The sequence below is a fragment of the Rattus rattus genome, chromosome 4, assembly GCF_011064425.1.
Source record: "Rattus rattus isolate New Zealand chromosome 4, Rrattus_CSIRO_v1, whole genome shotgun sequence".
Classification (NCBI taxonomy): Eukaryota; Metazoa; Chordata; class Mammalia; order Rodentia; family Muridae; genus Rattus; species Rattus rattus.
This window is the reverse complement of record NC_046157.1, coordinates 50,770,760-50,794,721: the sequence shown is the minus strand read 5'-3', so window position 1 is coordinate 50,794,721 and position 23,962 is coordinate 50,770,760. Positions and strand designations below refer to the sequence as shown.

The 23,962-nt window shown below is 43.6% G+C and overlaps 1 protein-coding gene across 2 annotated transcripts in view; it reads left to right on the top strand.

Moving 5' to 3' along the window:
• The window catches only part of Morc3 (MORC family CW-type zinc finger 3), a 42,926-nt gene extending 19,393 nt beyond the window's left edge, over positions 1-23,533 (top strand). For both annotated transcript variants that reach the window (XM_032900394.1, XM_032900395.1), the window contains 10 exons: positions 467-586; positions 2,173-2,270; positions 7,724-7,828; positions 10,105-10,227; positions 10,334-10,408; positions 13,069-13,123; positions 14,871-15,034; positions 17,903-18,791; positions 20,479-20,636; positions 22,229-23,533. In XM_032900394.1, coding sequence (XP_032756285.1) covers positions 467-586; positions 2,173-2,270; positions 7,724-7,828; positions 10,105-10,227; positions 10,334-10,408; positions 13,069-13,123; positions 14,871-15,034; positions 17,903-18,791; positions 20,479-20,636; positions 22,229-22,382 — 1,941 coding nt within the window. In that variant the 3' untranslated portion in view covers positions 22,383-23,533. The remainder of the gene's footprint in view (positions 1-466; positions 587-2,172; positions 2,271-7,723; positions 7,829-10,104; positions 10,228-10,333; positions 10,409-13,068; positions 13,124-14,870; positions 15,035-17,902; positions 18,792-20,478; positions 20,637-22,228) is intronic.
• Positions 23,534-23,962: the final 429 nt, after the last annotated feature.

Here is a 23,962-nt window from a genome sequence, read left to right as displayed (position 1 = left end):
GTGTGTATAGATGAGAGGACAACTTGCAGGAGTCAGTTCTCCTTTCACTCTGAGAAACAGGGATTAGACTCAGTTTGTCAGTGTTAATGGCCAGCATCGTTACCCTCTGACTGGTCTCACAGCCCTCTGCCATGGAGCTCTGGTCTCCACACTGTTTTTCTGCATGTGCACTAGGTGTGCTTCTGGACACTGGCTGCTTCCAGTCCTTTTGTAAAAGGGTGACTTTATGTGTATGAGTATTTTGCCTTTATGCTATCTGTACCATCTGGGTACCTGGTGCCCAGGGAGACCAGTAGAATCTGTTAGATCCTGTGGGACTGAGATGGTTGTGAGCTGAGAATCAAATTGTGTCCAATCCAAGATCATCATCTATCTAGCCCTGTATATTGGGATTTATTAGTAATATAGACAGGGTCATTGGAGGGAATGAACTGTTGTGTTCAGAATTTTCCTTAATATTTTTAAGACTAAAACAGTAAGAATTACTTTTGGATTCAACTGCAGAAATAAAGATCACTATGGGATAATGATGTATCACAAAAATAGACTCATCAAGGCTTATGAAAAAGTAGGATGCCAGTTAAAGGTAAGATTTATATTTAAAATGTTTTTTGGAACCGCGTGTGGAGTCACAGGTCATTTTGATAATGGTTTTATTTTGTTCATGACTTTTTAGGAGGTAGGAGGGTTATTTGTTTTTTGACAAAGGGTCTCTTCTATAGCCCTGGCTCTGCTGGATTCACTCTGTAGCTTAGAGTGGTTTTGGATTCAAGGAGATCGATCCATTGACATTTGCCTCCCAAATGCTGGGATTAAAGGTGTGCCATCACACCTGAGTAGGGGTCAGTTTTTAAAAGCAGCATTAGCTGACATTTGACTGCATTCGTTTTCATTTGAGCCCCAGTAGTCTGTTCTGTAAGAGGAGATAGAGAACTTATTTACCTTATAGGTTTGGAAATTGGGACTCATAAGTATACAGTTTACTCAGGACTTAGTAGGAAGTGTGGTTCTCAGCCACAGAAGCACATCAATGTCACTGAATTGTTTGTAGGGAAGTTTTTTGGTGTTTTTCTATGACCATCTCATATGTAGCTCAGGCTTCTCTTGCCTCAGCTTTTATGGTAGGCTAACACTTCCAGGATCAAGTTTCTTGGCTGCATTTGGACATAGAGCACATGATTGTTTTGTATCGGAATGAAATTGATTGGTGTGTGTTTGTTGTTTTAACTTGGTTGTGTTTATTAGTGCTTATAGAACCAGCCTGAAATACCAGTGCCTGGTGGATTAGAACTGCCCCTCCTGCTTGAGGTCTCAGGTTGGCAGGCCTGGTAGCAGGGCCTGTTCTCCAACCTGTCTTTCTAGCCCTAGAATCACTACTGCCTTAAAGCGACCTTCATTGCTGTAATGTAATGTAATGTAATGTAATGTAATGTATGTTGTTTGTCATAACCCACCATGTAGTTTGTTTGTATTTGTTAGAGTATCCGTGTTTTCTAGATCCTGGGTAGCAATTATGAGAATAAGTTGTCCTGATACAAGGTTTGCTGTTTGATTTAAATATGAGACACTTCAGTGAGTTCCCATCTCCTCTTTTCACGGGGCCATGTTAGTCTGTGTGTCCTTTTTAGTGTGCACTGCCGCCAAGGTGGGCACATGCTAGAGTTTAAGGCTAGGTGTGTTCTCTTTCTTTTATCCCCAAGTATTTTGGTTTTCATTTACCTCACATTCTCAGTTCCTTACAGCATGCCTTATGAGTTGTGCATAGCACAGCGGTGTGGATTTATTTACACTGTGGGGTACGGAGAGGACTCAGACTGCAGTTTCCAAGTGCTTGTGCTAGTTAAAGGTGGCAGGGTGAGCGCTGCAGTTTCTCCATGCAGCAGGACTGTTCACGTGAGGTGGCTGACTGTGACACACACATCACAGTGGACACTCCCTTCCCATGTGTCAGTTTGCACACTTCTCACCTAAACACATTTGTAATGAGTTGGAAGAAAACTCATATATTTAGGAATTAACTTTAAAAAAAAATCTAAGCACTTACCAGGAAATTTCACGGGTGTCATGTAAGATAAAGTACAACAAAATAAGTTTATGATGCAAGTCTTTGTTGAAGGGTGTAGCAAGCATCACGCATGATGTCTAAAATGTGTTTCATTATATCCATTTCAGGCAAACAACATGGGTGTTGGAGTGGTTGGAGTTATAGAATGTAATTTCCTTAAGCCGACTCATAATAAGCAAGATTTTGACTACACTAATGAGTACAGGTAGGTTGCCCATTTAAATCACTAGTGCTGGTTGGGGATTTAGCTCAGTGGTAGAGCGCTTGCCTAGGAAGTGCAAGGCCCTGGGTTTGGTCCCCAGCTCTGAAAAAAAAAAAAAAAAAATCACTAGTGCTGGAGAAAATGTGCTAAGAGGATGGCTAGAATATTGATCCCTCATCCCTTTGGCCAGGGGACATATTTGAGATGGGCTCTTGTGTAGTATAGACTGGCTCTGAACTAGCTGTGTAGTCTATACTGCCTTGAATTTCTGAGCATCTTGCCTACACCTCCCAAGTACTGCGATGCAGGTGGGTGCCCCAGCACATGAAGGAAGTGGTTTGCTCTTTTGTGCCTCTCAGGAGTAATAGATCGCATTGGGAAGCCAGAACAGTACTCCTCTGCTCCTGGTGGGATACATACATGACAATTTATGAGATAGAAGAAGTCTGCCAGTTCCCTTTTCTGGATGAGCCACTCACTGTGTAAAAAAATGTTTTATGCCGTAGTGTTCGCTTTAGAAAAAGGAGTTTTAAGTATGCATATATGTATGCATCTAAGTGTGGGTCTGTGCATATGTGAATGCAGATGTCCAGAAAAGGTATTGGGTCACGTGGAGCTGAAGTTTCAGGAGGTTGTAAAACATGTGATTTTGGTGCTGGGAACTGAACAGAGATCATCTGCAAAAGCAATAAATTATAAGTTCTCTTAACTTCCAGATCATCTCCTCAGCCCCATAGAGTTTCTTTCTGGATTTTTTTATTGCTATGGTAAGACACTATGACCAAGGCAACTTGTAAAAAAATCATTTAACTTGGGGCTTGTACTTAGAGGGTGGCGAGTATATGACCGTCACCAATAGGAACATGGTGGCAGGCAGGCATGGCACTGGAGCAGTAGCTGAGAGCTTATATCTTTGTCCACAAGTGCAAGCCAGAGAGAAAGCTGAGAAATGTGTAAGCTTCTGACACCACAGAGCCCATCCCGTAGTGACAAACCTCCTCCAGGGCCACACTTTCAAATCTTCCTAAGTAGTTTCACCAGCGTGGGGACCAAGTATTCAGGCCTCTGAGCCTATGAAGTCCATTCTCATTCAGACTACCATTCCACAGCCCACACAGGGTCATGGCAGTAATGCAAAATACATTCAGTCCAACTTCAAAAATCCTCATTCCCTTGTGAGACTCTTAACTGTAACCCCTGTAAAATCAAACAGTGCGTTCCATCCTTCTAAGAATGGCATGGATTAGACATTATTACTCCAAAAGCAAGGGGTGCAGACAGTCAGGAAATGCTGGACCAGAACAAGACCAACCATCCAGACTCAGCCCTCAGCTCCATATCTGATGTGAAGGGCTGAGATGGCTCTTCTCTGTCAGCTGTTTGTGTGTGTTTGTTTTTGAGACAGAGTCTGTGTAGTCCCTGCTGTTCTGCAGCTTGTAGATCAGGCTAGCCTTGAACTCACGGATATACAAGTTAAGTTTGTTTTGTTGTATGTTTATTTAGAGCGTCTGTGAGGTCAGAGAGTAAGTTCAGGAGTCAGTTATACTTTCTGAGTCATATTGGAGGCCTCTTGGGTAGTTTCAGTATTGAACACATTATCGATCGCACTGATTGAAAGAACAGCAGAAATACTAGGCATCAACATACACAGAAAGATGCACTTTGTTAAGTTTAGTACCCATCGGTGAAGTTTCTGTTGTTTGGGGTTTTTGGGTTTTTTATTTGTTAATTTTATTTTATGAGTATGGGTGTTTTCCCTGTATCTATGCTGTACCACTTGTGTGTAATATCAGTGGAAACCTAAAGAGGGCTATGCATTCCCTGGAACTAACATTGCAAATGATTATGAGTCACCATGTAGGTACCAAAAATCAAACTTGGGTCCTCTGGATGAATACCCAGTGCTCTTAATCCCTGAGACATCCCTTCAGCCTTTGCTTGATTGGTTCCTTTGATTGAGATAGTGTCTCGCTGTTTAGCCCTGGCTGGCCTGGATCTTGCATGCAGACCGACCTGGCCTCAAACTGACAGAGATCTGCCTGCTTCTGTCTCCTGAGTACTGGAACCTAAGGCGTTCCCACACTCAACCCACTTGTGAGGTTTTTAAAGGAAGCTTTGTAATTATTAGCAAGTGAAGGACATGTTAAACAGTTTATAAACAGCAAGTGAGCATTATTTCTAATGATTATTGGTAGGTTTCCTGGAACAGTGAGAGTGAATAAGAATAGTAGCTATTTACACTCTGCCTGGAGCCATAGCCAGTGTAATCCCAGAATGAAATGAGACGTGAAAGTGAGAAGGCCTAGTGACTGGCAAAGGGGCTTAGTGGGCCCCATGCTTGCTGCACGGCAGCCTGAACTTGATCCCCAGAGCCTGTGTTAGCCCTGGTAGAGAGAACTGCTGAAAGCTGTCCTCTGACTTTAGCATCTGTATCCACAAGCGCATCATCGTTCACACATTGGAAGAAGTAGTGTAAAGGTTGAAGGGCTGGGAAGAAAGGGAACAGTGAGCTGGGCTGCCAACTGGATACCTGCAGCCCAGCAATGGGGAAGCTAAGTAGGCCAGTGAAGTGCGAGACACCAGCTTAAAACATTTACTAATAAAGAGGGGAAAAGGAGCATCTGTGATCTGAAAGTATGAAGACCTTATAAACTAAGCCATAGAACATTGTGGGATGGGATTTAAACCTCAGGTGTAAGTTAGTGTCAGTATTTAATAGGTATGTTTTACATTCTTGCAAGAACTTCCGTCATGGCTACCTAAGAAAGTCCTTGCAAAAGCATGTAGGTAGGCTCTCTTGTTCTCTCTTGCTCTCTTGTTCTTACCCTCTTCCCCCTTTGTCCCTTTTCTCCCTATTTTCCTCCTCGCTTCTCTCCACGTGCTCATGGCCAGCTTCTACTCTTCTACTCCTCTCCTCTGTTCCCTCCCTATACTACCCTCTTGACTCCCCTCCCCATGCCCTGAATAAACTCTATTCCATGCTAAAGAAAAAGAAAGCAGGTGGACTAATTTTGAATGTTTATTGTTTTTCCCCATTGTTAGATTACACTCAGTGTATACTAAGTGTATTTAGTGTAGGGATTGACAGTCTTTCATAGCCATTTATTCATCTGATGGTATGGTTTATTACAGTGTAGTGGGAGAGTGATCATTTCTGCAGAAATGCTGTTTGTGGCAGTACTAGAACTAGAGTTCAAGGATTCCCACTCATGGGGCAGGTGTCTACTACTGACAATACCGCCCAGATAGGTGGTGATTTATACAGGACCAGACACTGGCAGCATAGACAAAACCAACCCTGCCAGTGAAAAGGACATGGGTAAGAAATATATCACTGATGCCTGCGGAGATGATTGGCTATGTTTGAAAATCAGTAGTCTGTTAAGTAAAGCTGTATATTAATCTACATCCTGTGCCCTTGTTCCCACTCTGGGCATATTCTCAGGAGAAATGAAGGTAGTCAGGTAGCTTGAGGTATGCTTATTGATAGTTATTTCTCTCCCTCATTGATACAGATATAGGCCATATTAGACCAGATTAAAAGTAGATAATGGCAGGCTTATCTAGGATAATAGAGGCAGCTCTAGGCTGAGTTCACTGATCTCACAGATGGAGGACATCAAAGTCATGGGGCCACGATAAAGCAAGGGGATTTTATAGAGCTTAGGCAAGGAGTGTTGACCATGTGCCAGCTAGGAGCTAGGGGTGTGTCCATACATGGTGGAAAACTGAGCCCCTGGGCAGGCAGGGCACTCTTGGGTGGGTTACTGGGAACTTACGGCTTTAATCCACAATTTCTCCAAGCAGATGGGTACGTGTGCATGTGTGTGTACATGCTCGTGTTCTCTGTGGGTGCAATGAGAACAGACGATGAGCAGGGGTTCTGCCTAACATGTATGATGATAAAAAGATTAGGAAGAATCAAAAAGTGTTATATTAGGAGAGAAAATGAGTTGTTGTGTCAGCATCAGCATGTAGTTTTATAAAAGGACTTCCTGGGGATCAAAGTAAAACTCCAGGGGGCTGGAGAGATGGCTCAGTGGTTAAGAGCACTGACTGCTCTTCCAGAGGTCCTGAGTTCAAATCCCAGCAACCACATTGTGGCTCACAGCCATCTGTAAAGAGATCCAATGCCCTTTTCTGGTGTGTCTGAAGACAGCTACAGTGTACTTATATATAATAAATGAATAAATCTTTTAAAAAATAAATAAATAAATCAAACTCCAGGAACTAAGTGGGAATGAGTTCTATGGTGACAGTTCTCTGTAATACTAACCTGCCAGACTTAGATGTGAAATCCAGTGCAGGAGTTTTTGGTCTTCTTCCTCCTCTGCCTTCTCTTCCTTCCTCCTTCCTTCCTTTTTCCTCCTCCTCCTCCTCTTTTTTCTTCACCTTCTCCTTCTTCTTCCTTCTTCTCTTCCTTCTTTTTTTTTCTTTAGTTTCTCTGTGTAGCCCTTGCTGCTCTGGAACTTGCTCTGCAGATCACGCTGGCCTTGGAACACACTAAGATCTGCCTCTGCCTCTGCCTCTGCCTCTGCCTTTGCCTTCCAAGTGCTAGGATTAAAGACATGTGCCACCATTGCATTGAGGAAGATCAGTTTTTTTTTTTTTTTTTTTTTTTTTTTTTTTTTTTTTATAAACCTATTTGATAATAAAGTACTGAATAGTTCAAAAAGCTTTTTTTAAATTTGAAACATCCTTCCCTCCCCCCTTCCTATAGGGTGTTGGATCAGTTTTTAAAAGCACTGAATGTGACTTTAAAGTCTGATGTTGGCAGAGCCTGGTGGCACATGCTCTTAATCTCAGCACTCCGGAGGCTGAGGTGGGCGGATCTCTCTGAGTTTTAGGCTAGCCTGTTCTACATAATAATTTCTTGAATAACCAGGAATGAATAGAAAGACCTGTCTTAAAAAACTTAAGGGGTTGGGGATTTAGCTCAGTGGTAGAGCGCTTGCCTAGGAAGCGCAAGGCCCTGGGTTCGGTCCCCAGCTCCGAAAAAAAGAACCAAAAAAAAAAAAAAAAACTTAAAAAAAAAAAAATGTGACAGCGAGCCACAGCAGCTATGAAGCTCTGAGAGATTAGCAAGGAGCCTCCGGCCTCTCCGGAGTGGGTAGCTCCATGTCAGCAGAGGACCTGGTGTCCTGCCCTGTCTTCTGGTGCTTTGGACATGCTAGGCCAGTGCAGCATTGCTGACCTATACCCTCCAGGCCACCCCACCCCTTTTCTTCCGTTTCTGCTCAGCTCCTAGATGAGTTTTTACAGAAAGAAAGTTAGTATAAGGACATTAGCATGCTTGAATGTTATTTATTAGCCATACAGGTGGAGATTTTTCCATTCTGTTAACAATATTTTTTAGTCATTACTAGATTTCCTTTGTTTTATGTTTACCTTTTAAAAACTGTCTTGAATTGGTATTTTGTTTTTTCTTGAATTAATGTTATAATTTTTTTTTTAAGGCTTACAATACTAGCACTAGGAGAAAAGCTGAATGATTATTGGAATGAAATGAAAGTGAAAAAGAATTCAGAGTACCCTCTAAACTTGCCCGTTGAAGACATACAGTAAGTACTGAGCACTGAATGCTGAGTTACTGTTAGAGACGATGGTGCTGCTGTGGCCTTCCACACTTGGGCCATGCTAAAAAGTGAATCTGCACACTCCAGATTAGAGATGGTGTCTGTTAGGATCATTTATTTTAGCCTGTTTTGTATTGTTTTATTTTATTTTGTGTGTATGGGTGTTGGCTGCATGTATGCTTTGTGTACGTCCTGTGACTGTTGCTTGCAGAAATTAGGCAAGGGTATTGGATGTCCTTGCACTACTGGAGAGATGGCTCAGAGGCTAAGAGCTGTTTCAGGGGACCCATTTGACTTCCAGTATCACCTGGTGGCTCAGCAACAGTCTAACTGCAGCCCCAGGGAGTCTGAACCCTCTTCTCGTCTTACTGTGACACTAGCCACTCACCTGGTGCCTAGACATACATGTAGACAAACTCCGATGCACGTAAAGTGAACCGATGGAATAAGAAACGAAGAAGAATCACACGGTGTGATGCCTGGCATGTGCTCATTAGGACACATAGTGGCAGCACACTGACAACGGTGTAAATGAGCACTGAGGAAAGTCCCTAGTCAGCGAGAGGCAGCAATAACCAAGGTGCCTTGCCTATCCCTGTGCCTTTGTAAACATGAAAAACTGCCAGGATTCAGAACCTTAATTAGTTAACAAAGTTAATTCAGAGATCTTAGGAAACCAGGGCTGTTGGGTTAGCTTTCCTTCTTGCATTGTAAACTTTGAGATCGTTTGAGGTTTTATGTTAATAAGACCTTACTTATACAAAGTACCTCTTAAGCTTTGTCCTGGGTCTACTGTTAAGAAGCATGCTTCTGCACTAGTTATAGTCCCAAGTCTTGTTTTGTGTGGTTTGCAAGAAAGTCTCAGTAAATTTACTCTGGCTCTGAACTTGGACTCCTGCCTTTGCCCCCCAAGTGCTGAGATCCAAGGCACTTGATCACAACTGGCCCATGCCTCGCTCACAGCTGTTTTAAAGCTGCCCTGAGACAGTTAGTCAGGAGGGAATAGAGACAGCTCGTCAAAAGGTGCTCTCTAGCAAGGAGGATTCTAGAACCCAGGAGAAATGCTGGGCATGGGGTCATGCACTTGTAATCCCTGCTAGAGCCGGCTGCCCAGTCAGCCTTGCCTATATGGTTCTGGGCCTGTGAGAGAACCTGCCTCAAATACAGTATACCGTGTTGTTAAAGAAAGACACTGGAGGTTGACCTCTGGCTTTCATAAGCACATGTACACACACAAGTGCATGCACAAAAACATACGAAGACAAGGGATAAGTTACTGTTGAGTTAGGCAGTAGGCAGAGATTTAGGACAAAGAGTTAGAAGACAGCTGGGCTGGTGATGTAAATACCTTTGATTCCAGTATTCAGGAGGCTGAGGTAGGTGGATCTATAATTTGGGGGCCAGTCTGGTCTCCATAGCAAATTCCAGACCAGACAATACTACATATAATGAAACCCTGACACAGAAATCCAAAAAAAAGAGAGAGAGGAGTTTGATTTAGTCTACAGTTGAAGCCCTGTTTCAAAGAGAAAACCTTATGTAAAATGAGTCTTCATAATTTTTTTTTAATTTCTTACTTAAGTATATGGGTGTATTGCCTGCTGTGTACCTCATGAGTGTCTGGCATCCACCTGATCCACCTGGCTATCAGATCCCCTGGAACTGTAGTTATAGATAGTTGTGAGTTGCCAAGAGTATGATGGGACTTGTACCTGGGTCCTCTAGAAAGCAGCACGTGCTCTTATCCAGTGAGTAGCCTCTCTAGCTAGCTACACATAAAACTTCCTCCCAAGACAGTTTCTCTCCTACCCTCTCCCACTTCCCACCTTTGATTTTCAAGGAAGCGTTTCCCTTGTAGCCATGGCTATCCTGGAACTTTCTCTGTAGACCAGGCTGTCCTTGAACTCAGATCCACCAGCCTCTGCCTCTTAAGTGCTGAAATTAAAAGAGTACATTCTCCCCTACCCCCACCCTTTTAAAGGCCAGGTCTCAGTATAGCCCTACAGACATCCTCTGCCTTCCAAGTGCTAGGATTAAAGAGTTTTAAATTGTTCTATTCAAATTGGTACATGACTTAACTAACCTTTTGAAAGTTGCAAATATTTAGAAACTTAATTTTACTTACAGTAAATGCAGTTTTATCACACAGTTTTCAGGATTGGAAATAAGCAGATTTTTAGTGTGGAAACAACTTAGGAAATAAAAGAAATACTTCAAAGTCAATAATTCCACTTTACTATTTTGTGTTTGTTTTGTTGAAGGAAGCGTCCTGATCAGACATGGGTTCAATGTGACGCTTGTCTAAAGTGGCGAAAGTTACCAGACGGGATAGACCAACTTCCAGAAAAATGGTATTGCTCCAATAACCCTGACCCACAGTTCAGGTACCATATGGTTGGTGGCACCCTTTCTGGAAAGGCAGAAAGTACTGTTGGAGATGTCTGAACATTACTTGTGATATGTTATTCCCATGTGATTTTTTTTGTTTAGAAATTGTGAAGTTCCAGAAGAACCTGAAGATGAGGATTTGGTACATCCTACTTATGAGAAAACCTACAAAAAGACGTGAGTGTGGTGGGAGTGTGGAGAGTGATGCTGAGACGTGAGCAGGGCGCGCCTGTGTCCTGTGTGAACCACTGCAGGCACCACCTGCACTGACGGCTGTCCTGGCCTCACATACTTCACCATTTGAGTCATATTTGGTGACCTGTGCATAGACCTGTGTGTTAATGAGCTTAGCCTTGACGGAAAAGTAACAATGTGTATAGGAACAGAAGATGGTAAGCCGGGGCCCAGAGGTTAGAAAGCACTGGCTGTTCTCCCAAAGGACCCAGATTTGACTCCTGCACCATTGTAGTAGCTTACAGCTACCTGAAATGCAAGTCTTAGAGGACTCAGTGCCCTCTTCTGGTCTCTTTGGGTACAGCACCTGTGAACACAGGCATGCATGCAAGCAAAACATGTAAAACAGTTGATGGAATCTGCATGTGTTAAAGGTATAGCCTTGTGTCAGGAGCTCAGAGGAGAGATTGCTTCTGCCTGGTGCAGGTGGCAAGGGAGAGATGGATGGATCAGGAAGGTTCATGGAGGAGGTCTGCTAGAGGCCAGGCCTTCAGTGAGGGCTGCCAGAGAAGAGACAGAGTCTGAGGGAGGGATGGGTGAGTCATGCTTGGTGGTCAGTGGTAAGGGAAATCTCACAGCTCTAACTGATAGCAATCAGATCCCTTTTTATTTATACAGGTTTCACAGAACAGACAAATGATTATCCAAGAAGTATAGATTATGTGTTTGATTTTTCATTACATGTACAGGGTTAAAAGTTCAGTCACAATTAGAAAATACAAATAGAACAGATGTTATTATCAACCCCATAACTGCAGTTTAATGTGTGTCCTCCAAAGCAAGCAGCAAGCACACTTATTATATGACAGCATACTTCTAGGATACCAGTATTTGCAGGGTCTTAAAGCTTTTTTTTTTTTTTTTAGATTTACTAATTTATTTTTTATTTTTAAAGATTTATTTTATGTATGTGAGTACAATGTTGCTGTCTTCAGACACACCAGAAGGGGGGGCATCAGATCTCATTACAGATGGTTGTGAGCCACCATGTGGTTGCTGGGAATTGAACTCAGGACCCCTGGAAGAGTAGTCAGTGCTCTTAACCACTGAGCCATCTCTCTAGCCCCCAGTATTTGTAGTTTTAAAGCACTCTACATAGATAGAAAATATCTGAACCAGTCTTTATGAGTAGCAAATACTAGTACCTAACTCCTTTTACTGTTTGGTTCCATCATCTACGCTATAAAATAGGGAAGGTTTATTTTAATCTATCTTATTTACTGAGTTCCTTCAAAGGTGTACCCTGTATGACCCTCTGTCTTTAAACTGTGTTCAGAGAGCTCTAAGCATATTGTAAAAGCCCTTGAATCTGTAACCCATTCTCCTGGCCAGCCAGAGTTTGTCAGTTGTCTCTGTTTACCCTGCACCAATTATACTGGTTGAGTTTGCTTAGGGGTGGATACCCCAAGAAGATTCCCGGAGTAATGGCCTCTAAAGAAATTTCTAGCAGTGTGCTTACCTGTGCTTAACTATCTTCAGGGCATAGGAAGACTTCAAATAGTGACCACATAAAGTTATATTTAGGACTTTCCTAAATAGACTCAGATAATTTTCTCAGGAAAAAACATAAATTGTAATGCAAAAAGTTCCTAAGATTGCAACACGCAGAGACCTAAAACCCAAAAGTGAGAGACAGAGTGACAGCAATTACAGCATCTGACTCAGCACTGCTAGAACTGTCAACAGCTTCATGACTCTCGCCATGTCCAGTGATATGGCTGTGCCAGAGGTCATTGCTATAATAAATCTTTTCAGGTCATTTGTTCAGCTTAAGTAGTGTGTCTAGTGATGACTAGAAAATGGGATAGGTGAGCAGTATGGCTACTCTAATACACTGAACATAGAAGGCTAAGTACTTTTTATGTAGTTCTATGTTTTGTGTTTGTGTGTGTTACATGTATGTTTGTGTGTGTATGTGGAGTCCAGGGGTCACTGTCACTCTCTTCCTCATTTGGGCCCCCCCACCCCCAGAGTGTGTGTGTGTGTGGGGTGGTGCGGATGACTTACTCTGTAGCCCCAGCTGGTCTAGAATTTGCTTTTTTGTAGACCAGGCTTCTCCTCAAACTCACAGAAATCCTCCTGCCTCTGCCTCCCAAGTACCGGGATTAAAGGTGAGGACCACTGCACCTGGCTTGCCCTGGTCTTATTTTTTGAGGCAGGGTTTCCACCTAACGAGTTTGAACTTTGCTGGCCAGCCATTGAATGCCAGAGCTCCTCACGGTGCTGGACTTACTCTGTTGTTGTGCCCAACTTTTCCTTAGATTCTAAGGCACCTGAACTTGGTCCTCACGTCTGCTCAGCAGGCACCTCGCTGACTTAGCCGTAACCCTGCCACTCGTGTTGCATTTACTTAAGTTTGGCTGCGGCTTTGGAAGTAATGAAAGTCTTCACTGCCCTTGGCTCAGGCAGTCTTCATGGCCTTTGGCTCAGGCAGGCATTGGGTCTTACGGAGATTGTGTACGGTGGGGCTACTCCATAATCTAAATGCTCACAGTGACCATAATGGAACTGAAGCTACTTAATTGTAAACGTTTAAAAACAGGGTGTGAAATGATAAAAGCAGGTATATCAAGGTGCTTCTTTTTGTCGTTCTTTTAAAGCAGCAAGGAGAAATTAAGGATCAGACAACCGGAAATGCTCCATCGAATACTCCCTCGGGTAATGAATCTTCATTTTATATCTGTCTTAATTTTTAGAAGTACTTGATTTACCTGATACTGAACGGAAAGGAATTTACTTACTTTGGTACCCACTCTTGCTCTTTTCCCTGAGTGTTCCTAGCCCGACAGCTTCGTAGGCTGTTGAGTTGACATTTGTCGGGGTATTGCTGAGGTAAGACAGCTCTTTAGGAATCTTATCAGAACTCACACTCGCTGAAATGAAGACATTACATGTCTGTGGAGTGTACAGCCATGAGTGGGACGTGGCTGTCACTCTTCCCCTGAGTTCAGGACTGACTGTTAGGACCAGAGGTCTAGGACAGTGGAGAGAACTACTCTCAGTCCTGTGGGTTACTTTCTTTAAGAGTGTGGTCCTGGGGTTGGAGAGATGGCTCAGCTCAGTGGTAGAGGTCCTGAGTTCAATTCCCAAAACCTTGCCTCACAACCATCTGTAAAGAGATCTGATGCCCCCTCTTCTGGGCCCTGGGTTTATATATAATAAATAAAATAAAAAAAAAAAAAAAAAAAAAAAAAGTGTGGTCCTAGGGTTAGGTGGTAGGCTGACTTTTTGCTCTCCCCATCTGTATACAGGTAGCTGGAATTTAAAAGACTTGTCATTAGAGAGCTGTGTGGGTTTTGCTTATTTGCTTAGCCCTAGGCTGTGGTAGGACTCTGGCGGAGTGTGACTATATCTTGGGCAGGAAGTTTTGTTCTGCGTGGGGATATATATATATATAGGTTTACTTAAAATTGTCTCACAGTGCTTTTTAGTGTAGTGTTACAGGTGAGAATAGGGTCTGTAGGAGAAAGTAATGGGATTACTTTTTGTTTTTGAAGGTGCTATATATTATCTTCACTTTTATTCCAATTTCTCAGAAATTGTTTCTCTTCTGAGTTGTGTGTATTTTAGAGTCACAGTGTAGCAAGTCAGTTTCGCCTTTGTAGGCCACTCGTGGGCTGTCGAGTGTGTTTGTTGTATCCATCCTCTTAAGAATTCGATATTGGAGGCAGGAGACAAGGCTCAGTTGGCAAAAGCGCATATGACTGATGCACACGTGAGGAGCCGAGGCTGAGACCCTAGTGCCCCATGCTTACAGTGAACGTTTGCAATCCCAGTACTCGGAAGGCCGAGACAGACAGATATATTCCAGAAGTTGTAGCCGCTGTTCTATCCAAATGGGCAAGTGACAGGTTCAGCGAGACCCTATCTCAAAACGTGAGGTGGAGAGTGAATGGGGAAGAGAGGTAGGGTAGCATTGGCCTCTCCCTTCCACAGCGTGAGTCCACACATGCAAACACAAAGTGGGACGTGTGCCATGTGCAGTTGTTAAGCTATGAAACTCTGCTGCCCTCAGGTGCAGGCTCTGTCAGCTTACTGCTCCATTTGCCCACCCGAATTAACAAGAGAACCCACATGCCTAGGTTAATTTTTAGTATTTTCTGGGCTAAAAGGAAAATAGATTGTATGTATCTTATGTTTGGCAAGTGTTACATTAAGAATATTAGTTCCTGGGGGCTGGAGAGATGGCTCAGCGGTTAAGAGCTCCGACTGCTCTATCAGAGGTCCTGAGTTCAATTCCCAGCAACCACATGGTGGCTCACAACCATCTGTAATGAGATCTGATGCCTTCTTATGGTGTGTCTGAGGACAGCTAGTGTGTACTCAAATAAATAAAAATAATAAAAAAATATTTAAAAAAAAAAGAATATTTAGTTCCTCTAAGATCCATTTTTTTCTCCAACAGATTAATCATGAGATAGTGTATCAAACAAGTGTTTCAAGTCCAAGCTTCTCCCCGGTGAAGGAAAGTGTTCCAAGACCACATATTTCTGAAGTCGCGAGTCCCTTTGCAGCAAGGATCATAAATAACCACCTTGTTTCAGCCCAGCCTGAGCCTGAGAGCAACAGGTCAGTGGTGCAAGGAGCCTACATAAAGGAGTTCTACATAAAGTAGAACACTCTCGGGCCTTCCTGGGACTCTTCTACAGCAGTTAGGGAATTCTAAGAAATTACAGCCACGCAACTGTGAAAGTGCTCCAGGATTCCCTCTACCTTCTTCAACCATGTATTTAAGTCAGCTAAAACCATGGACTGAGTGGGGAACTCTGGCACATAAGGTAACCTCAGCCTCTAGGACATGGAGGAGTCCAGAGTCCAAGTTCATGCTGGCCAGTGAGGGTCCACGGCCAGCCTACAAGACTCTGCTGTTGAGGAACAACAAGGTTCCCTGTGCACATGGTGTGCTTGTGTGCATGTGTGCGTGCATGCATGCGTGCGTGTCATGTATTATGTGGTTTGATCAAGTCACTACCTCTTGCTATGTTGATGACAGTATCTTACAAGCATCATGAACTTGTTCACATAGCCCAATCACGCTCTGGGCATGTAATATATTTGGATGAGTAGGTGGAGCGGGAATACAGAAAGACAGGCATGGTCCGTGGATTTGTTAGTTATCCCTAACTTAGTCAGAGGCTGTTTTGTGTGTAGTGTGCTAAGTGGTGGCCCACTCAGATGAAAAAAGCACACACTTGCGTGAAATCTAGGATCTAGGAGAGCCAGTCGTCACACTGCTGGACACTGGGAGGTGAAAGGACCAGGCTTTCTGAGCGGTTGTATAGCCTTCCCAGTCTCAGAGTAGAATTGAGGTAAGTTTGGTTAGTAGGGTAGTGGCCTGGACTCAGGTCCCAGCACTGTATGAAACCATTTGTGAGGGTGAACTCAGCCTTTGGAGACGGAGGCAGGAGGGCCAGAGTTCAGATTTATTCTTGCCTACATAGCAAGTTCAAGACCAGCCTGAGCAGAGTCCATGAGACCCTGATTCACGGGAAAATAAACTAACTGATTACACGAATAAAGATGGGTGGAGTGCTAGAGCAGCCCTTCGGGAAGATGATTGCCAGGCAGGATGATGTGCTCAGGCCTTTGCATATGTGTGTACTTCCCACCCCACACAGAGTATAAGTGATCTTGTTTATTATTAATAAGTAAATTATTAGAAAACAGGAAACTCACAGGAGAGAACTGAAAATGTAGCTGGGCCTAATGATATAGCTGAATTGGTGGAGTGTCTGCCTAGGATTCACAAAGCCACTGTTTCAGTCCCTAAACCTCATACAGCTGAATGTGACAGTTCACACCTGTAATCCTGAGAAAAGTAAAGAAAAGGAAGCTGTTTGCATGCAGGTCAGTATGTGTCCACACACTTGTAGAGGCCAGCAAGGACATCAGGCATCCTCTGATATCCCTGGCTACTTCATGCTCTTAAAGACAGGGTCTCTTGCTGAACTCGAGTCTCGATGTCTTACATGACGGGTCAGTGCATTCCTTTGTGTGCACCATACACTGCTGCTATTGCAAGCACCCGCCCAGCTTCTTTCCATGGACTCTAGGGATTTGGACTCAGTCCTCCCCTTAAATAGCAAGGTCTCTTACCTCCTAAGCTATCTCCCCAGCCTCCAGACAACTCGTCATTTAGGGAAAATTATTTTATATGAAATTGACCTGGACCAGCAGGTACTCTTCAGCAATGGAGTCCTAAGTGGGAGGTGGATGCAAATGAGAAGGAGAGAGGAAAGGAGGAAGAGGAGGGGGGAAAGAAAGAGGAGGAGGAAGAGGAGGAGGAAGAAAAAAAGGAAGGAAGAGCTGAGGTCAGGAGGCTTTGCACAGCTCTGTCTTATGTCAACAAGGGCATTAGAAAGCACAGCATCCTCTATGCCCCTTTGTCTCTAGACCACCAGAGGCTGAGCGCGCAGCAGCCTGGGGACTGATGGCCATAGCCCTGTAAGGTGGGAAGAAGGGCTGGCTTCACGTCATTACCATTCACCAGACATGTTCCTGGTTTTAGACAGGAGCTACATTAGTTTTCAATGCATCAGAACCTTAGGAAAAATCTTGGATCAGCCTAATCTTCAACACAAAACAATAGAGAGTACTGTTTGCCTTTGATGGCTGTTGGGGAAAATTATGATAGATGAAATTGTCGTTGCCTTTCTCACAACTTCAAGAAAGTGTCTGAGTTGAGGCCGACATTCTGTTTGTATTTATTATAGGGCTTGGAACCACATGCAGAAAGGTGTCTGTCAGTTTAGAGAATTGATTTACCAGAGAGAGGTGTCAGTAGTCAGCCAGTGGTGGAGAGCCTTTAATCAGTTCTCAGGAGGTAGAGTCGGGCAGGTCTGAGTTCAGGATAGCCTAGTCTACAGGATAGCCAGAACCATGTAAAGAAAAAAGTAACCAAGAAAGAGAGATACTTCAATCTCAATTATTTTCTAATAGTAAAAGAAGGTAATTTGTATGTTCAGTTCATTGTTAGCACTAAATAGTGTGATTATTGAAAAAGCAAGCATGAGTATTTCTTACAATTTCAAGACAGCGAACTTTGTAATAGTACCTAAGTTAGAGCAGTTACTTCGAGGTCACTGTATTGTGCACGTGAGATCTCCCCACTGGGTTCATGTTTGAGCACTTGGTCCTTGGCGATGCTGCCTCAGAAGACCATGTGACTTTGAAGATGAGGCACATGTCTGGGGACACTGTCATGAGTGTGTAGCCTGGCCCCCTTTCCCACCTGTTTTGCCAACATCTGAGGGGTCCCAACCACACATTCCCCACTGTCAAACCTTGCTGGGCCGTTCTCCTTGCACACCCTCAGACTGTGAGCCACAGGAGCCTTCCCTCATCAAAGTACTTTTTCCCCAGACGTTCTGTCACAGAAAGAACAGTGGTTTCTCTTGCCCATGCTTTACAAACTCATATGGACATTTTTTTTTCCAGCTTGAAGCGGAGGCCTAGTGTTCGTTCGTCAATTCTGAATGCAAAGACTCGGAGATTAAGCAATCCTCCAATTGAAAATTCATCTTACAAAAATGATGATGATGAAGATGTCATCATTTTGGAAGAAAATAGCACCCCCAAACCTGCAGTGGATCTTGACGTTAGATCAGATATTGAAGTTAAGTCAGAGCAGAGCCACGCTGAGCAGACTGGCATTGAGGTTGAACTTGTAAGCAGTCCTCAGCCTGGTGTCCAGACCAGTTCCACAAGCACTGCCACCTCTAGGTGTGACCAGGGCACTGCCGCCTCCACTCAGACAGAAGCACCAGGCCTGATGGTGAAAAAGGAAGAAAGTATGGAGGAGGACATGGATGTGAGGAACGGCAGAGCTGCCCTGTCCTGTGTCAGTGCTGAAGTGAAAGTGCAGGAGACCTCGGCTGAGTCAGCAGATGCTGCTGGGCATCAGTTACAAGAACTGAGAAGCGAGCTGCTTTTAGTCACACAAGAAAGAGATGATTACAAGAGAAAGTGTCAGGTATTTGCTGACCAGATACAAGTGTTGCAGCGAAGACTGTTGGAGATGAATGACCAATGCGTGAAGAAGGAGATGTGCCACCAGTCCACTGAGATGGACGCAGTGTTTCTGCTCGGAAGTGTTAATGGTCAGTCTGAAAGCCCAGGCCACGTGGGGTCTCAGTATCAGCAAGCACTGGAGGAAATAGAAAGGCTGAAGAAACAGTGCAGCGCTCTGCAGCACGTGAAGGGTGAGTGCAGCCAGTCTTCCTGCACCGAGAGCAAAAGCGAGATGGACGAGATGGCCGTGCAACTCGACGATGTGTTCCGGCAGCTGGACAAGTGCACTATTGAGAGGGACCAGTACAGGAGCGAGGTGAGCTGCTGAGAGTAGGGAGTGTGCACTTACACGGAGTAAGGATTGTGTTTATTGAATGTCCCTTGCGCCTTTGGTTCTTAACTAAGGAGTAGGCCTCCTGGAGCATTTTTTGATTCTTAAAAGTTCTAAATAGGGGCTGGCTGATGAGATGACTTTTGCGTGATGAATAATGTCTTTCTTACACGTGTGGGGTCTGAAAGCCTACCTAAAAGCCCACTGGACATGAACCTCTCTGATAGCAGCAGTGTGCAGGAAGCAGATAGATTTGCAAACTCTAGGATCATCAAGAGAAGGCTACCCCAGTAAATGAAAGTGCAGAGTCAATTATTAAGGAAGACAGGGATATCATCCTCCGGCTTATACACAGACACACACACACACACAGACACACACACACACAGACACACACACACACACACACACACACCCCACACACACACACCCCCACACACACACACACGCCCCAATAATAATAAAAGAAATGGATAACTAAATAAACGATACATTTACCACCAAGGTGGTGGTAAATGCCTGTAGTCCCAGCACTTAGGATATAGAGTCAAACAGAAGTTCTAGGCCATCCTCAATTCACGGTAAGGGTAAGTTTGAGGCTGTCCTGGGCTACGTAAGATCCTATCTGCTCTCCAAGCCACTCCTCCCCCAATCCTGTCCAAAAAATGGTTTGAGAGTACTAGAAAACAGTGGGAAATGGCTGGGTAGGGTGAGTGTGCTGTAGTGAACAAGATGCTGTACTCGGTCTAGTAGAGCTTAGCATGTGAGGCAGCAAGTTTCTTAGCTAGCATGTGAGGCAGCCAGGCACATCCTCATGGAGGATACGGTGGCCCCTGCACTGTGCGGACAGGCTGCTGTGCTCTGGGTTGGCTTTTTAGTGCAGCTGTGGTCTGAGATGGAGCCTCTAGGCTACAGGAGAGAAGGGCTCATCATCAGTGCCTGGGAAATGTACTTCAGACTGTTAAAGGAGTTTTCCTCTGACTAAGATAAACAGTGGACATAAGGGTGTGAGCAGTAGTCAGTGTGTGTGTGTCCTACTTCAGATTTGTTGCAAAGTGTTTTGTTATTTTATGCATATAGGTGTTTTCCCTGCATACATCCCTATATCTTATGGGTGCCTGGTGCCCTGGGAGGCCAGAAAGGGGGTGTGGGTTCCCCTGGACCTGGCACTGCAGTAATTGTAGGATCGTCAGTGAGCTGTCTCTCCAACCCTATATACACACTCTTAATAATAGGTAATCTTGTGTTAAATGACAAAACATAAGCAAGTTGGTACAAGCTTTTGCTATAACTTTAATATTAGGTGGATAAAATGAGAGCATTAGCCCCTTGGTGTTCACATTTTAGGGTCCACTTAGTTTGTCAAATGGTAACTAACACTTTGTCCTCACTATAAAATGATAGAGAAATGAATCTAAGTAAATGAAACATGTCTAATGGAAAGTTACCAGGGGCTGGGCTGGAGCTCAGTGATGGATGGGGTCCCTGTAAGGCAAGGCCTGAATTCCCAGCTCTAAGAGAAGGGCAACGCCGACCCTGCTGGGGAATGGATGTGTGCATTCAGCGTGTTTGGCGGCTGGTGTTTATCAGGGTGGCTCTTTACGTTCCTTACCTTTCCTTCCACTTCGATTGTATTTTTAAATCTTGTTCTTACAACATTTATTTTTCTCAGGTTCAGTTACTGGAAATGGAGAAATCACATATGCATTCTCGGTGTGAAGAACTCAAGACTGAAGTTGAACAGTTGAAGTCTACAAGTCAACAGGCAGGAGCAGATGTTTCAACTTCAAGCAGTGCTGAGGAAGCTGTCAGTTATGTGGACGGTGAAAGGTATTGGCGTCTTGGCAGAGCACTGGTGACCTCGCTTTACACATGCTCAGTAGACACTGTTCTCAGAAAGCCACTAATGGGCATGGTGGTACAGCAGAGCTTCTGATATGGAAGGCTAAGAGAAGGAACACGTCATTGCTTCAAGTTGCCGAGTTAAGGGGTAGAAAATGATTTGGATTATATGGGTAAAAAGTGAAAACACTGAGCTTAATCTTTGAAAATGGGCTAAATTCCACCATGACTGACTTAAGACACTCCCTCCCTCTCCCTCTCCCTCTCCCTCTCCCTCTCCCTCTCCGTGTGTGTGTATGTGTGGGTGTGGGTGTGTAGTATTTAATATAATATTAATATCAGGGCTGGAGAGATGGCTCAGAGGTTAAGAGCACTGACTGCTCTTCCAGAGGTCCTGAGCTCAATTCCCAGCAACCACATGGTGGCTCACAACCATCTATAATCAGGTCTGGTGCCCTCTTCTGGCCTGTAGTTGCATACATGCAGGCAGAAAGCTGTATGATGTATAATTAATAAATAAATAAATAAATGTATGTTTAAAAATATGAATATCAGATGAGGGCCAGGACATATTGTTAGCACGTCCTATTGACTGAGTAAGAGCTTGGACTATTTAGATTTTGGTGGGGGTGGTGAGGGTGTTTCTTTGGTGCAGTTGGGAATGTAACCCATGTCCTCTTTGAGAGCTGCAAGTCTAAACAAACAGATTATTGCCCTATCTCCATTGTCTTCTTGTCTGACCAAAAGCACCTTGGGGAGGAGGAGGAGGAGATTTATTGGGCTTTTGCTTCCAGGCCCCAGGCCCCAGGCTCACTGAGAGAAGTCAGAACAGGCCTGGAGGCAGGAAGCATGGAAGAAGGCTGAGTGCTGCTCACTTCCTGACTCGTGCTTACCTTAGACCAGTTATTCTAGACTTGCCAACCCAACAGTAGAGTCTACTAGGACAAACAGGTTAGAGAAAGCTCACAGTTTAATACCGCCTCCTTAACATTGCTCAAACCAAAGTTTTGGAAACTTACTCGACCACAGAAAATTTTTACCTTTTTATCCATAATTAAGGAACTGGGAGGTGGTATTGCACACTTTTAATCCTAGCACTTGGGAGGCAGAGGCAGAGGCAGAGGCACGTGGATCTCTGTGAATTTGAGGCCAGTCTGGTCTACAGAGCAAGTTCCAGGACAGCCAGGGCTACACAGAAACCTTGTGTCTAAACCATAGTTAAGGAACAATTGAGTTTACTTTCATTAACAGGAAGTTGAAATCCAAAGCCGTCCTTGGTGACGTCCTAGCACACTGCTGTTTGTCCAGGGGACAGCAAGTTGGAAATAACATCGAATGTGTGTGTTTTCCTAGTCCAAGTTGTCTGAAGAACCACGAGTTTTGTAAAACATTCTTGGACTTAGCCTAGCATCTAATAAATCAATTGGTTATTAATTAAATCCAGTTCTTGAGGTGGAGGTTTCTTTTCATTTTATTCTCTATTATTCCACACAAATTTTTATCTTTTCGTTTTTAAGTTCCATAAGGGAAGTCATGTATATTGTAATCCTCACCTAATCAGCCAATGTCTATGTTTGCAGCCTCAAACTTCGTTCTCTTCGTGTCAACGTAGGACAGCTGCTGGCTATGATTGTGCCTGATCTGGATCTTCAGCAAGTCAATTATGACGTGGATGTAGTGGATGAGATTCTAGGACAAGTGGTTGAACAAATGAGTGAGATCAGCAGCTCTTAAGTGCAGACATCCGGTGTGGGTTCCACTTCCCGTGTAAAGTGCTAGGTCACAGACTGAAGAGCCGTACCTTTCTGTATTCTATGCATTCTAGTGTCACAGGCACTGTGCACACACAATCTGGACATACATGTCCCTGTGAATTGCTGGTACTGAGCAGCAGAATTGGCTAACTTAGCTTCTGTTCTGAATGTAAATATTTGTATTAAGTCCATACATATTTTTTTATTGCCCTAGAGACTGGTGTTTTTCACCAAGAGCTTTTCAGGTTGTTACTACGTTTGTGAAATTTTTCTGGCTTCCTAAAAATGTATTTTTCTCAAAATTGAGGGCTGTGCCATAATGTAAATGGATATGTTGCTACTGTTGTTTTCTTAAATGAGCATAAGACAGGTGTTGAGATAATGTAATGGCACTCCTGCCAGGGTCTGCTTGTAAGAGAGTAGAGCATTCCTTCTGTTTGCTATGAAGGCCTGTCTCTGAAATAATTCTGTTCCTAGAGAGGAAAGCCAAAGCTAGCTGCATTTGCCTGGCTTTTTCTTGTGCTGAGATTGCTAATTGTCAAGTAAAAGGTGTTTTCCAGGACAAAGAAAGGATCTTTAAAGTGTTAAAAATATCCAGTGACAACCATGTTTACTTTGAAGCCCATTTTTGGCTGTTGATTCAGCATGAAGTGGGCACAATAATTATTTGAGATTTCTTTTTGTGAAATTTCCTGTACAGCCTTTGTAGGGTTAACGTAAGCTGAGAAGGCGGTCTTCCTCAAACAGTACTGCATATCTTTACTGTATTATGAATGTAAGTGTTTTTTAGCCTGGAGTTAATCATAAGGACCTGGGATCATAGCACCACATGCTGTAAAATATGCTTTTACTGGTCCCAAGTTTTGTGCAATCTGAAAAGAGGTGGCTTTTTATTATATATGTAACTGTATATAATTAAGAATCATATTTTCCACAACTAAAATGTGTTATTTTTTCCAAAGTTTTATTGTTGCTATTTATTATTTTAACTTTTGTTTCTGAAAATTCAGTACATACTCATTTTGTGTGTGTGGTATATACATATATACACTCTGTTGTATATGAAATTGAATCTTTATGTATATTATCTTCTGGAAATTGCAAATAAATGAAGTTCTTGTTTTTATTTAATTGATGCAGCTGATTTTCTCTTGAGTTGTGCTAAGTGTGTTAGTGGCAGACCTCACAAATGCTCTGGAAGCAGCCACTGTAGTGTGAGTTCCTCTCTGACGACGGAAGGAAGACTCACTGCTCTTGGAGGGGGAAGTCCTGGGGACAAAGCTGGAGCTCTGTACCCTACCACTGAGCCACATCTGGCCCAGTATGAAACTGTGTAAGCTGTACATCTTGTCTGGACAACGCCATCTATGTAAGTCGTGGAGGTTTCCAGGATGTTTGAGGTTTACACAAAGGATCTTGGGAGGCGCCATGTTTCTTTTGGTTGTCTAGGCCCTTTAAAATATCTTTTATATGGCCATGAGGTGGCTTAGTGAGAAGTCAGGCATAGAACTGCTAAAATGGTGTGCTCACGACACAGGCTCTTTGACGCGTTTTCATGTT